Source organism: Nomascus leucogenys, chromosome 10 (genome assembly GCF_006542625.1).
Source record: "Nomascus leucogenys isolate Asia chromosome 10, Asia_NLE_v1, whole genome shotgun sequence".
Lineage (NCBI taxonomy): Eukaryota > Metazoa > Chordata > Mammalia > Primates > Hylobatidae > Nomascus > Nomascus leucogenys.
In genome coordinates, this window is record NC_044390.1 from 57,938,558 (window position 1) to 57,953,361 (window position 14,804).

At 53.8% G+C, this 14,804-nt stretch overlaps 1 protein-coding gene across 4 annotated transcripts; it reads left to right on the top strand.

Moving 5' to 3' along the window:
* Positions 1-1,233: 1,233 nt before the first annotated feature.
* On the top strand, positions 1,234-14,118 carry TRMT1 (tRNA methyltransferase 1). 4 transcript variants are annotated; one of them, XM_030820671.1, is made up of 17 exons: positions 1,234-1,484; positions 1,706-1,991; positions 2,085-2,140; positions 2,369-2,511; positions 2,671-2,858; positions 5,122-5,237; positions 5,316-5,428; positions 8,483-8,631; positions 8,788-8,874; positions 8,951-9,020; positions 9,105-9,239; positions 9,323-9,408; positions 10,588-10,696; positions 10,797-10,873; positions 13,412-13,531; positions 13,622-13,751; positions 13,937-14,118. In XM_030820671.1, exons 2-17 carry the CDS (start codon positions 1,738-1,740, stop codon positions 14,081-14,083), a joined length of 1,980 nt encoding a protein of 659 aa, XP_030676531.1. In that variant the 5' UTR covers positions 1,234-1,484; positions 1,706-1,737; the 3' UTR covers positions 14,084-14,118. The 4 variants fall into 4 exon arrangements, with proteins under 4 accessions (XP_030676531.1, XP_030676530.1, XP_030676532.1 ...); XM_030820670.1 differs by having other exon boundaries at positions 10,588-10,702; positions 13,937-14,117; XM_030820672.1 differs by having other exon boundaries at positions 1,378-1,484; positions 1,797-1,991; positions 10,588-10,702; positions 13,937-14,117.
* Positions 14,119-14,804: the final 686 nt, after the last annotated feature.

Genomic DNA, 14,804 nt, shown 5'->3' on the forward strand with positions numbered 1-14,804 from the left:
CCTTCTAACCGGCTCCGTCTCCTCTCTATGCCCCTGGGGGATCCTCGCCAGTACGTCGGCTGAGCTCGATGGTTCGAATCCCGACCCCGCCACCTTCTAGTCCCGCGACCTTGGGCAAGTCGCTCTACCTTTCCGAACTTTAGTTTCCTGTAAAACAAAAACAATAATGACGGCTGTTTATTGTGGCAGGCACTGTGTTACATTCTTTATGGGAATTAGCTCGTTTAAACTACACTAACATTTTTTAGTGGGAACTGTTACAGACACACTATAGAAAATAAAGGCAGCTGGGCGCGGTGGCTCACGCCTGTAATCCCAGCACTTTGGGAGACCGAGGTGGGTGGATCGCCTGAGGTCAGGAGTTCGAAACCAGCCTGGCCAATATGGTGAAACTCTGTCTCTACTAAAAATACAAAAATTAGCCGGGCGTGATGGCATGCGCTTGTAATCCCAGCTACTCGGGAGACTGAGGCAGGAGAATCGCTTGCACCCGGGAGGCGGTGGTTGTAGTGAGCCGAGATCATGCCACTGCACTCCAGCCTGGGCGAGGCTCCGTCTCAAAAAAAAAAAAAAAAAAAAGAAAGAAGAAAAGGAGGCACAGAGAAATGAAGAAAGCTGGTGAAGATCATCACATAGCAAGGAAGTGATGGCGGGTGCCAGGATTTAAACACAGGCTCAAAAGCGACAATAAGAGCTAAGACTTTTATGATGCTTACCGGATGCCAGGTTCTGTTAGCATTTTACCTGCACTAACTCGTTTACTTCTCACTACAACCCAGTAACAAATGGTAAAAAAGTTCTGCTCATTTTGCAAAAGCGGTAACTTAAGTTCAGAGTTAACAAGTCGCAAGGCGAGCTGAGACTGGAACCCAGGTAGCCGGGACCACTTCGCTGTCCTGCCTTCATACACTGGTTAGAACTTTACCGAGCGCTTACAATGTTAGAGTGGCTCTTTGCACGCTTTCCAGGAATCTGTCATTTAATCTTTACTCTATCTGAGAAACCACGATTCTTATTTAATAGGTAAGAAAAGTGAAGCCCCGGGAGTAACCTGCCCAGAGCATGTGATGGGACTGAGATTCAAACCCGGTAAATCCAACTCCAGAGCCTGAGTTATTCCTGCAAGGTGCTCTGAAATAATGTGTATATAGCACCCAGAACACAGAAGAGGACCAATAAGTGTTGGGTTTCTCCGCTTACCGCCCCTTTTCTGAGCCACAACTTCCTCATCTGTGAAATGGGACTAGTGACGTGTCCTCTCCCAGGGGATCCACTGTGATTAAAACCCCCCGGAACAGCACGATCAGCGCGCTTCCTTTATGGCGTTCATTTTGATCCCGGCCGCCCACCGTACGTTTCCTCATTGACTGGCCAACCACTAACATGTGACTCGCCCACCCACTGTGCCAACATGGCGGCGCCCAAGTCCTAATTCGGGAAACGTGCACCTTGACTAATTCGGTTTTCTGTGGCTACGAGAGCGGGTGAGGAGGGGCTGGGCAGCGCGGGGAGAGATTCGGACTCGGGGCGGGCCTGCACGAGGGCATCGGCTCCACAGGGACCAGTCATCCCCAAAACTAGGGGATATCAGCTTACCGAGGCCGCAGGTCTTCCTAGTCCCCACCTCATAGATACGTAGGACAGCCCCGGGCGCAGAATGCGGCTCTTTGACCCTCTCTATGCCCTTCCCCGCCACCCGAACCAGGCTTGGCAGGCAGAGGCGCCAGCGGATGTCTCATGCAAGGATCGTCCATGTGGCTAAGCCTCACTTTCCGCCGCGCCCGTGTGCTCTGTAGAGTCCAGTTTTTCGAGTGGCAGTCCCCAGGGCTGCCGAATCCAGCAGCGATGGAGAACGGCACCGGGCCCTACGGAGAAGAACGCCCACGTGAAGTCCAGGAGACGACAGTCACCGAGGGGGCTGCCAAAATCGCCTTTCCCAGCGCCAACGAGGTCTTTTATAACCCGGTGCAGGAATTCAATCGGGACCTGACGTGAGCAGGGGTCAGAGGTTAGCCTGGCATCGGCTAGTGGGTCAGTGTGGATGGCGGGGGCGGGGTATGAGCTAGTCCTCTGTCTCCCACCAGATGTGCTGTGATCACCGAGTTTGCTCGCATTCAGCTTGGGGCGAAAGGAATCCAGAGTGAGTGGAGGTCCAGGCTTCTGGTGGGCGGGGGTCACACGAGTCTATCTCCCTGCCTGGGCTCTTCTGCCGCCCAAATCCAGAGAGGCTTCAGCCACATAGCAGGCCCTGGGTTCTGCTCCTTCAGCCTTTTCCCAGGGATTTCAGGGACGATATTTTGGAGATTAAAGGGAGGTTTCTCAGAGGGGACTTTGTTATTCTCTGACTTGTGCCTCTGGGTGGCTGCAGTCAAGGTGCCAGGAGAGAAGGACACGCAAAAAGTGGTTGTGGACTTGTCGGAGCAAGAGGAGGAAAAGGTTGAGCTGAAAGAGAGTGAAAACCGGGCCTCAGGAGACCAACCTCGCATAGCGGCCGTCGGGGAGATCTGTGAGGTGGGGCCTGAGCTTACGAGCTGGCCGCCCTGGAATTTAGCGGGAGACAGGGGGCTCCTGGAGGGAGAGAGCTATAGGAGGTGGGTGGTGGGGGCTCCTTGGGGCCCAGAAGAGGATAGAGATGGAGATGTGAGGGAGGTTTTCTGCTTACTCCAACAGGAAGGCCTGCATGTGCTGGAAGGCCTGGCAGCTTCAGGCCTACGTTCCATTCGATTTGCCCTAGAGGTGCCTGGGCTCAGATCTGTGGTTGCAAACGATGCCTCCGCCCGGGCTGTGGATCTCATACGCCAGAATGTCCAGCTCAATGACGTGGCCCACCTGGTACAGCCGAGCCAAGCAGATGCCCGGTAGGTTCTGGGCATCACAGCCTAGCTCTGGGACAAGCCTGCCTGGGGTCAAATTCTGGCTCTGTCATATTCTCACTCTATGACCTTGAGTGAGTGACTTAGCCTGTTTGAGCCCCAGTTTCCTTATCTGTCAAGTGAGAAAATTAGTTTTACAGGGGTTGCTGTGATGTGTAAGTAATAGATAATTATTGTATGATCCATACTCTGTGCCAGAAATTAGTAGCATCCTGGTCTCTGTTTTAACTTCTTATACTCCTTTTATTCATTCAAATGAGCCATAGTATATCCCATGCCTGCTATGTGTCAGGCACCATTTTCAGAGCTGGAAATGCATCAGGAAACAAAACAGGCAAAATTGGTGACCTTCGCAAGAGTTGGCAAACTATAGCCTGTGGGGCTCACAGCCTGTTTTTTTGTTTGTTTGTTTGTTTGTTTGTTTTTTGAGATGTAGTCTCACCCTTGTTGCCCAGGCTGGAGTGCAGTGGTGCGATCTCACATCCTTGCAACCTCCGCCTCCCAGGTTCAAGCGATTCCCCTGCCTCAGCCTCCCAAGTAGCTGGGATTACAGGCACGTGCCACCACGTCTGGCTAATTTTTACTTTTTATTTATTTATTTATTTTTTTGAGATGGAGTCTCGCTCTGTTGCCCAGGCTAGAGTGCACTAGCGTGATCTTGGCTCACTGCAACCTCCGCCTCCCAGGTTCAAGTGATTCTCCTGCCTCAGCCTCCCGACTGAGTAGCTGGGACTACAGACATCTACTACCACACCCGCCTGATTTTTGTATTTATAGTAGAGATGGGGTTTCATCATGGTGGCCAGGATGGTCTCGATCTCCTGACCTCGTGATCTGCCCGCCTAGGCCTCCCAAAGTGCTGGGATTACAGGCATGAGCCACCACGCCCGGCTATGCCAGGCTAATTGTTATATTTTTAGTAGAGACAGGGTTTTGCCATGTTGGCCAGGCTAGTCTCAAACTCCTGACCTCAAGTGATCTGCCCGCCTCGGCCTTCCAAAGTGCTGGAATTACAGACGTGAGCCTGGCCTAGCCAGTTTATCAATGGCCCACAACCCAAGAATGTTTTTTACATTTTTAAAGGTTAAAAAAGAAGAATATGCAGTAGGGACCACATATGACTCACACAGCCTAAAATACCTTCTGACCTTTTACAGAGAAAAAAGTTTTTACTTTTCTGAACTTACTGGAATCCAAATAGTAATCACAGACAATGAAAAGTAATTAGCTGGGCATGGTGACTCATGCCTGTAATTGAGCATTTTGAGAGGCCAAGGCAGGAGGATCGCTTGAGGCCAGGATTTCAAGACCAGCCTAGGCAACACAGTGAAATCCCTGTCTCTACAAAAATTTTAAAATGCAGTCAGACACAGTGGCTCACCCCTGTAATCCCAGCACTTTGGAAGGCCGAGGTGGGTGGATCACTTGAGGTCAGGAGTTCGAGACCAGCCTGGCCAACATGGTAAAACCCCATCTCTACTAAAAACATAAAAATTAGCCAGGCATGGTGGCATGTGCCTGTAATCCCAGCTACTTGGGAGGCTGAGGCAGGAGAATTGCTTGAACCCAGGAAGTGGAAGTTGCAGTGCGCTGAGATCCCGCCACTGCACTCCAGCCTGGGTGACAGAGCAAGACTCTGTCTCCAAAGAAAGGAAAAAAAAATGTGTTAATACGTCTATAAACTGCTTGAAATGGTGTCAGGCAGATACGTCTTATATCAGTATTGCTGTTGTTTTAGATGTGTGGACTGAGTTCCACATGGTGCTTTTCCTAAGTCGGAAAATTGTGCAGTTTAATAAATGACTAAGGCCAGGTGCAGTGACTCACACTTGTAATCTCAGCACTTTGGGAGGCTGAGGTGGATGGATCACCTGAGGTCAGGAGTTTGAGACCAGCCTGGCCAACATGTTGAAACCCCGTCTCTACTAAAAATACAAAAATTAGCCTGGTCTAGTGGCACATGTCTGTAGTCCCAGCTACTCGGGAGGCTGAGGCACAAGAATTGCTTGAACTGGGGAGGCGGAGGTTGCAGGGAGCCGAGACCAGACACTGCACTCCAGCTGGCTGACAGAGCAAGACTCTGACTCTAAAATAAATAAATAAATAAATGACTGAGCCAGGACTTGAACTTGGGAATCTGGCCCCGGAGTTCAGACCCAAACCACCGTGCTGTAGGAGTTAATATGTGTAGGGGACAGAGAAGGTACCTGGCGCGGGAGGCTGAGGACCTGGCCCTCTTTGCACCCAGGATGCTGATGTACCAGCACCAGAGGGTGTCGGAGAGGTTTGACGTCATTGATCTGGACCCCTATGGCAGCCCAGCCCCCTTCCTGGATGCAGCTGTGCAGGCTGTGAGTGAAGGAGGTGAGGCGGGGATGGCACTGGGGTAGGAGCAGGGCCTGGGGTGTTGGAGGGTTCTCACTGCCCAGCCCCTCTCTGCAGGGTTGCTGTGTGTGACCTGCACGGACGTGGCGGTGTTGGCGGGAAACAGCGGGGAGACATGCTACAGCAAGTACGGGGCCATGGCCCTCAAGAGCCGGGCCTGCCACGAGATGGTGAGGGGCCCTCTGCCAGCCAGCCAGGGAGACCGGGGGACAGGTGGTTGTCTGAGTCCCTTACCCAATACACTTTCCCCCTCCTCAGACCTGCTCAGCTTCCTCTAGGCTGATGGCCAGATGCATCCCAGGCTGTTAACGACAGGCGTGTCTTCAACCCACATAGTTCCTAAGAGCATGGCTGATAGTCATGGTCATTTGGGGACAGTAGCTTTGGCCAGGATAGGAGTGCATGGCCACATTATTTTACTTTTCTGTATTAAAACAACTTTTCAAAAAAAAAAAATTTTTTTAAAGGTGGTTTTTCCAGGACTGGGTTTATCAGCACCACACTCTCTCAGCAACTGAGCTAACCGACCACCCTTAGGACTGGGTTTAAATCCTAGCTTTGCTGGTGGCTCTGGGCAAGTGACTTCACCTTTCTGGTCCTCGGGTTTTTTTGCATCTGTAAAATGGGCACAACGATGGTCTGAAGGCCGGGCGCAGTGGCTCACACCTGTAATCCCAGCACTTTGGGAGGCCTAGGCAGGTGGATGACCTGAGGTCAGGACTTTGAGACCAGCTGGCCAACATGGTAAAACCCTATCTCTACTAAAAATACAAAAATTAGCTAGGCATGGTGGCAGGTACCTGTAATCCCGGCTACTCAGGAGGCTGAGGCAGGAGAATCACTTGAACCCAGGAGGCGGAGGTTGCAGTGAGCCAAGATCACTCCACTGCACGCCAGCCTGGGCAACAGAGGGAGACCCCGTCTCAAAAAAGAAAAAAAATAGGCGGGGCGCGGTGGCTCACGCCTGTAATCCCAGCACTTTGGTAAGTCGAGGTGGGTGGACCACGAGGTGAGGAGATTGAGACCATCCTGGCTAACACGGTGAAACCCGATCTTCACTAAACATACAAAAACTTAGCCAGGCGTGGTAGCGGGCACCTGTAGTCCCAGCTGTTTGGGAGGCTGAGGCAGGAGAATGGCGTGAACCCTGAAGGCAGAGCTTGCAGGGAGCTGAGATCTGGCCACTGCACTCCAGCCTGGGCAACAGAGCGAGACTCTGTCTCAAAAAAAAAGGGCTGGGTGTGGTGGCTCATGCCTGTAATCCCAGCACTCTGGGAGGCCGAGGCAGGTGGATCACAAGGTCAGGAGATCGAGACCATCCTGGCTAACACGGTGAAACCCCGTCTCTACTAAAAATACAAAAAAATTAGCCAGACGTGGTGGCGGGCGCCTGTAGTCCCAGCTACTCAGGAGGCTGAAGCAGGAGAATGGCGTGAACCCAGGAGGCGGAGCTTGCAGTGAGCCGAGACCGTGCCACTGCACTCCAGCCTGGGCGACAGAGCGAGACTCTGTTTCAAAAGAAGAAAAAAAAATAGGCCGGGCGCAGTGGCTCACGCCTGTAATCCCAGCACTCTGGGAGGCCGAGGTGGGCGGATCACCTGAGGTCAGGTGTTCAAGAGCAGCCTGGCCAACATAGTGAAACCCCGTCTCTACTAAAAATATGAAAAAAAAAAAAAATTAGCTGGGCGTGGTGGCGGGTGCCTGTAATCCCGGCTACTTGGGAGGCTGAGGCAGGAGAATTGATTGAATCCAGGAGGTGGAGGTTGCAGTGAGCCGAGATGGCGCCATCGCACTCCAGCCTGGGCAACGAGCAAAACTCTGTCTCAAAAAAAAAAAAAAAAATGGTTTGACCCTATTGAGTTTCTGATCAGGATTCAAGAAGGCTGAGTGGCGAAGTGCAGCAGCTCATGCCTGTAATCCTAGCACTTTCGGAGGCCAAGATGGGGGGATCACTTGAGGTTAGGAACCTGGGCAACACAGTGAGGACCCCATCTCTACAAAAAAACCCTAAAAATTACCTAGGTGTGGTGGTGGATGCCTGTGGTCCCAGCTACTCTGGAGGCTGAGGCAGGAGGATCACTTGAGCCTAGAAGTTCAAAGTTATTGTGAGCTTTCATAGTGCCACTGCACTCCAGCCTGGTCCACAGAGGGCTCTTGTCCTTGTTCCTAAAGGGTTCTGTCATGAAGTCAGCCTGGGAAATGCTGACTCCTTTCCCATATCAGAGTCTCACACTAGCAAGAAAGCCCTGGCTGTTTTTCTTTTTTTTTTTTTTTTTTGAGACGGAGTCTCGCTCTGTCGCCCAGGCTGGAGTGCAGTGGCACAATCTCGGCTCACTGCAAGCTCAGCCTCCTGGGTTCAGGCCATTCTCCTACCTCAGCCTCTCCGAGTAGCTGGGACTACAGGCGCCCGCCACCACGCCCGGCTAATTTTTTGTATTTTTAGTAGAGACGGGGTTTCACCGTGGTCTCGATCTCCTGACCTCGTGATCCGCCCGCCTCGGCCTCCCAAAGTGCTGGGATTACAAGCGTGAGCCACCGCGCACGGCCTAGCCCTGGCTGTTTTTCTTTTTTTTCTTTTTTGAGATGGAGTTTCACTCTTGTTGCCCAGGCTGGAGTGCAGTGGCGAGATCTCGGCTCACTGCAACCTTCGCCTCCCAGGTTCAAGTGATTCTTCTGCCTCGGCCTCCCGAGTAGCTGGGATTACAGGCACCCACCACCATACCCAGCTAATTTTTTGTATTTTTAGTAGAGACGGGGGTTTTGTCATGTTAGCCCGGCTGGTCTCAAACTCCTGACCTCAGGTGATCCACCCGCCTTAGCCTCCCAAAGTGCTGGGATTACAGGCGTGAGCCACCGCGCCAGGCCCAGGCCCCGGCAGTTCTACAGCACCTAGTATCCCCACTTCCTGCCCACAGAGCCCTTGGGGGCTGGAACGTGGGTCCTCAGTACATGCCACATGGCACACTGATAATGCTGATCAGAATAGGCTGGATCTATGTTTTCCTCACTCATTTAGTGCCCCCAGCAGTGCCACAGACAGGGACTGTTGTGATTTTGCAGATGGAGAAACTGAGGCACAGAGAGGGGATACTCACCTGTTAAGGGTCCCACAGCCAGGACTCTCGGGGGTGGGCTTGGAGCCTGTACTTGTGAGTACCATATAGGGCTCCTGGTGGGGTGGGTGGATAATGGAGGGGAGGCTGACACCCACCCCCCGCCCCCAGGCCCTGAGAATCGTCCTGCACAGCCTGGACCTCCGAGCCAACTGCTACCAGCGCTTCGTGGTGCCGCTGCTCAGCATCAGCGCTGACTTCTATGTGCGTGTTTTTGTCCGTGTCTTCACCGGCCAGGCCAAGGTCAAGGCCTCAGCCAGGTCAGCCCGGGGGCAGAGAGTGGTGGTGGATTGAGAGAGGAGACGGGACCTTGCCCTGGGGGATCTGGGGCTTCTTAAGGGACAGAGCCAGTCTAAGGGAGGAGTTGGGGTGTCGTGGTCACGCTGGGAACTCATGGCCACTGGTACCCCCCACAGCAAGCAGGCGCTGGTGTTCCAGTGTGTGGGCTGCGGGACCTTCCACCTTCAGCGCCTCGGCAAAGCGTCAGGAGTCCCCAGCGGCCGGTGAGCAGGGAGGAAGGAGGAGAAGGGGCGTCCCAGGGTTTTCCTCCCTCCCTACCAACCGCCCCTCTCTGTTTAGGGTCAAGTTCTCTGCAGCCTGTGGTCCCCCCGTGACCCCCGAGTGTGAACACTGTGGGCAGCGACACCAGGTAGGGCTAGGCCAGGGGAGGCAAAGGAGCAAGAGGGTCTCGAAGGTCATGGTCCCTGCTCACCTGTCCCTGGTGCGCCCCCAGCTTGGTGGTCCCGTGTGGGCAGAGCCCATCCATGACCTGGATTTTGTGGGCCGTGTCCTGGAGGCTGTGAGCACTAACCCCGGCCGCTTCCACACCTCAGAGCGGATCCGGGGGGTCCTGAGCGTCATCACTGAGGTGAGGGCCGGGCTGTGACGGGGAAGGGGGCTCCACCTGTGCCTGCCCATCTCCACTCATGCCCATCCTGTCCCCCATCGCAGGAGCTCCCGGACGTGCCTCTGTACTACACCCTGGACCAGCTGAGCAGCACCATCCACTGCAACACGCCAAGCCTCTTGCAGTTGCGGTAAGAGCCCCTGGGGCCGGGAGGAGCCTGTCCCTGACCACAGGGTGGCCTGGGGCAAGTCCAGGGATTCTCATGCATAGAACTTGCAAGGGGGTGGGGAGAACCCCGTGCAGTGTCTCATGCCTGTAATCCCAGTACCCTGAGGCAAGAAGATCACTTGAGGCCAACCTGGGCAACGTAATAAGACCCTATCTCTAACAAATTAAATAAATAAATATATATATACACACACACACATATACACACACATACATAACGTATGTATACACACACACACACACACACACAAGCCTGGTATGGTGATACATGCCTATAGTCCTGACTACTCAGGAGGCTGAAGTGGGAGGATCGTTTGGGCCAGGAGTTTGATGCTAAAGTGAGCTATGATCATGCCACTCCAGCCTGGGTGACAAAATGAGAACCTGTCTCTTTAAAAAAAAAAAAAATTAGGCCAGGCTTATTGGCTCATGCCTATATTCCCAGCACTTTGGGAGGCTGAGGCAGGCAGATCACTTGAGGTCAGGAGTTCAAGACCAGCGTGGTTAAACCCTGTCTTTACTAAAAATACAAAAATTAGCTGGGTGTGGTGGCACATGCCTATAGTCCCAGCTACTTGGGAGGCTGAGGCACAAGAATCACTTGAACCTGGGAGGAGGAGGAGGCTGTGGTGAGCCAAGATTGCACCACTGCACATCAACCTGGGTAACAGAGCGAGACTCCATTTAAAATATAATAATAATAATTAGAAAAAGAAAAAGGCCAGGTGTGGTGGCTCATGCCTGTAATCCCAGCACTTTGGGAGGCTGGGGCGGGCGAATCACTTGAGGCCAGGAGTTCCAGACATGCCTGGCCAACATGGTGAAACCCTGTCTCTACTAAAAATACAAAAATTAGCTGGGTGTGGTGGCACATGCCTATAGTCCCAGCTACTCGGGAGGCTGAGGCAGGAGAATCACTTAAACCCAGGAGGCGGAGGCTGTGGTGAGCCAAGATTGCGCCATTGCACTCCAGCCTGAGCGACAGAGCGAGACTCCATCTCAAAAAAAAAAAAAAAGAAAGAAAAGAAATGAACTCTGTAGCCATAAGCCCTTGCCAAAGGTAGTCTGACCTACACTGGTCAGCTCAGGCTTTGGAGTCAAGGGGTCCGGCATCTCCCTCATAATCCCTGCTGTTCCCCAGGTCGGCCCTCCTCCACGCTGACTTCCGGGTCTCGCTCTCCCACGCCTGTAGGAACGCTGTGAAGACGGATGCCCCTGCCTCCGCCCTCTGGGACATCATGCGTTGCTGGGTGAGGGCAGGGCTGACCTCATGCAAGTGGGAGGGCAGGTGGTAGTCACCTAGAGGTCCCTTGGGCCTAGTATTCCCTAACCTCTGACCTCTGCCCCCAGGAGAAGGAATGTCCGGTGAAACGGGAGCGACTATCAGAGACTAGTCCAGCGTACCGCATTCTCAGTGTGGAGCCCAGGTAGGGGCAAGCACATGCGGGAGGGGCCAGGGCTGCCCATAGGCATGGGAAGCACATGTGTGTGCAAACAACACAGATGCTGCCCCACACAGACTCGTGCCCATTCTTCAAGTGAGATTCAAAATCTGCTGACTGGGGCTGGGTAGGAGGCTCACGCCTGTAATCCAGCACTTTGGGAGGCTGAGGCAGGTGGATCACCTGAGGTCAAGAGTTCAAGACCAGCCTGGCCAACATGGTGAAACCCCATCTCTACTAAAAATACAAAAATTAGCTGGGCATGGTGTGGTGGTGGGTGCCTGTAATCCCAGCTACTCGGGAGGCTGAGACAGGAGAATCGCTTGAACCTGGGAGGCCGAGGTTGCAGCGAGTCTAGATCACGCCATTGCACTCCAGCCTGGGCGACAGAGTGAAACCCCATCTCAAAAAGAATAAAAAAATAGCTGGGCGCGGTGGCTTATGCCTGTAGTCCCAGCACTTTGGGAGGCCGAGGCAGGCGGATCACGAGATCAGGAGATCAAGACCATCCTGGCTAACACAGTGAAACTCCGTCTCTACTAAAAATACAAAAAAAAAAAAAAAAAATTAGCCGGGCATGGTGGCGGGCGCCTGTAGTCCCAGCTACTCGGGAGGCTGAGACAGGAGAATAGCGTGAACCCGGGGGGCAGAGTTTGCAGTGAGCCGAGATCGCGCCACTGCACTCCAGCCTGGGCGACAGAGCAAGACTCCATCTCAAAAAAAAAAAATTTTTTTTTTAAATAAATAAATAAATAAATATAAAAATTATTAAATCTGACTGGGCTGGGCGTACTGGCTCATACCTATAATCCCAGCAGTTTGGGAGGCCAAGACAGGCGGATCACCTGAGGTCAGGAGTTCAAGACCAGCCTGGCCAACATGGCAAAACCCTGTCTCTACTAAAAATACAAAAAAAAAAAAAATTAACCAGGTGTGGTGGCACATGCCTGTAGTCCTAGCTACTCGGGAGGCTGAGGCAGGTGAATCGCTTGAACCTGAGGCAGAGTTTGTAGTGAGCCGAGATTGCACCCACTGCACTCCAGCCCGGGCGACAATGTGAGACTCCGTCTCAAAAAAAAAAAAAAAAAAGAAAATTAGCATTACTGGCATACCAGGGGTAACTTTTTGTCCATTTTGTTCACTGTCTATTCCCAGCACTGAGAACAATGCAGGCACACAGTCGTTAAATAAAAATGTTTATTAGGGCCAGGCATGGTGGCTCATTCCTGTAATCCCAGTGCTTTGGGGGCCAAAGCGGGAAGATCGCTTGAGCCCAGGAGTTTGAAACCAGCCTGGGCAACACAGTAAGACTCCATCTCTACCAGAAAACTAAAAAAATTAGCTGGGCATGGTGGTACCTGCCTGTCGTCCCAGCTACTCAGGAGCTTGAGGCAGAGGCAGGAGGATTGCTCGAGCCCAGGAGTTCCAGACTGCAGCTTTGATGGCGATCACACCACTGCACTCCAGCCTGAGCAGCAGAGTGAGACCCTATATCTTTATTTTATTTTTTTTAGACAGAGGCTCACTCTCTTGCCCAGGCTAGAGTGCAGTGCTGCGATTTCAGCTCACTGCAACCTCCGCCTCCCAGGTTCAAGCGATTCTCCTGCCTCAGCGTCCCAAGTAGCTGCTGGTATCACAGGCACCTGGCACCACGCCTGGCTAATTTTTGTATTTTTAGTGGAGATGGGGTTTCACCATGTTGGCCAGGCTGGTCTCGAACTCCTTACCTCAGGTGATCCACCCGCCTCGGCCTCCCAAAGTGCTGGGATTTACAGGCATGGGCCACCGTGCCTGGCCGAGACCCCATCTCTTTAAAAAAAACAACAATATGGCCGGGCGCAGTTGCTCACACTTGTAATCCCAGCACTTTGGAAGGCCGAGGCAGGCGGATCACGAGGTCAGGAGATCGAGACCATCCTGGCTAACACGGTGAAACCCCGTCTCTACTAAAAATACAAACAATTAGTCGGTCGTGGTGGTGGGCGCCTGTAGTCCCAGCTACTCAGGAGGCTGAGGCAGGAGAATGTAAAAATACAAAAATTAGCTGGGTGTGGTGGCACATGCCTGTAGTCCCAGCTACTTGGGAGGCTGAGGCACAAGAATCACTTGAACCTGGGAGGAGGAGGAGGCTGTGGTGAGCCAAGATTGCACCACTGCACATCAACCTGGGCAACAGAGCGAGACTCCATTTAAAATATAATAACAATAATTAGAAAAAGAAAAAGGCCAGGTGTGGTGGCTCATGCCTGTAATCCCAGCACTTCGGGAGGCGGAGCTTGCAGTGAGCCGAGATAGCGCCACTGCACTCCGGCCTGGGCGAAAGAGCGCGAGACTCCGTCTCAAAAAAAGAAAAAACAAAAACAAAAAAACAAACAAAAAAATGTTTATTAGATGAATGAGAGAATCCTGACATGAACAGACACCTCATGCTGTGTGGTGGAGGCGGACAGGCCCTGTGGGGAGTGGGGACACACTCGTGTGGCATCTTCCCCCAGCCCTGACGCCCCACCCCTGCTTCCCTAGGCTGCAGGCCAACTTCACCATCCGGGAAGATGCCAACCCCAGCTCCCGCCAGCGAGGACTCAAGCGCTTCCAGGCTAACCCAGAGGCCAACTGGGGTCCACGGCCTCGTGCCCGGCCGGGGTGAGTGGTGGTAGGGTGGGGGTGGGGCTCAGCCAGGGAAAGAAGGGGTAAGGGGCAGATGGGGTCCCACCTACTCCTCCCCTCGCACAGGGGCAAGGAGGCCGACGCAGCCATGGAGGAGAGACGCAGGCTGCTTCAGAACAAGCGGAAGGAGCCGCCGGAAGATGCGGCCCAGCGGGCTGCCCGGCTCAAGACGTTTCCTTGCAAGAGGTTTAAGGAGGTAAGGTCCCTCCTCCCTTTCCCCCACTGCAGGACACGTGAGTCTCCCTTTTGGGCAACAGGGAGAGAGCTGGGGGAGCTGGGGCCAGGCAAGTGTTTGGGAGTGGGCTTCCCATCCCAGGAAAGGATCCCATCAGGGGCTGCTGAGCTCCGGGCAGGGGTTCACACCCACCATCTTCCCACCAGGGCACCTGTCAACGTGGGGACCAGTGCTGCTACTCCCACAGCCCCCCGACACCCAGGGTTTCTGCTGATGCTGCCCCTGACTGTCCAGAGACCTCCAACCAGAGCCCCCCTGGACCTGGGGCTGCCGCTGGGCCAGGCATAGACTGAACCAATAAAGAGATGTCACGTCACCTTCTCCCGATTTCCTGTGGTTTGTGTATTGGTCCATACAGCTGCATGACTGGGATCTGTTCCTCTGTTCCTCTGGGGATCGTTCGTCCCTGCCTGACTGGAGTATTGAGTCTGTATGGGAGGTAGGAGCTGACCATCTGCACAGTAGTCGGCCCCTCTGCAGCGAGGGTCACTGAGCCACCCCAGAGCCGGAGCCTGCGATTCCCGAAGCGGCCACGGGGCGGCAGCTGTGCGCTCGCTCCCGCGGGGGTTCTGCCCCTCTTCCCCCTCCCACCTTCAGCGCGCTCCAGGCCAAGGGCTTGCGCATAGGGGGGCGCTCCTGCCCGGTAGCCCCCACGTGTCCCCGCACCGCTGCCTCCTCGCCGCCTGGTTTCTTTGGCCCAGCTCTCCAGGGGCCGCAGTGGCGGAAGCTGGACCGGAACCAGGCGCCCTGTGCATCCGCTCCAGACCAGGTGCTTCCTGCCCTGAGGCCCGAGGGGGCGTGCACACAAAGAGGGACCTCGCAGGCTGCTGCCCAGACACCCAGTGAGGGGGAGCTGTACCCCTCCCTGCCCTCCAGAGTAGGGTTTAGTAACGTTAACGAAGAGTCCTGGGGCAGGATCCCCTCTCTGGCTCCTGCTCCCTTCATCCCCATCTGTAATGAGGCTAATCTTAGGACCCTCCTTGTAGGGATATCAGAGCGCTTAAACTTTTTTTT

What these genes read in the sequence shown, in the direction of transcription:
- TRMT1 (XM_030820670.1), top strand. Translation starts at nt 1,738, where the DNA reads ATGCAAGGATCGTCCATGTGGCTAAGCCTCACTTTCCGCCGCGCCCGT. An exon ending in TCATGCGTTGCTGGGTGAGG is followed by an intron (nt 10,703 to 10,796) that starts GCAGGGCTGACC and finishes CTCTGCCCCCAG; the next exon opens with GAGAAGGAATGTCCGGTGAA. An exon ending in ATTCTCAGTGTGGAGCCCAG is followed by an intron (nt 10,874 to 13,411) that starts GTAGGGGCAAGC and finishes CTGCTTCCCTAG; the next exon opens with GCTGCAGGCCAACTTCACCA.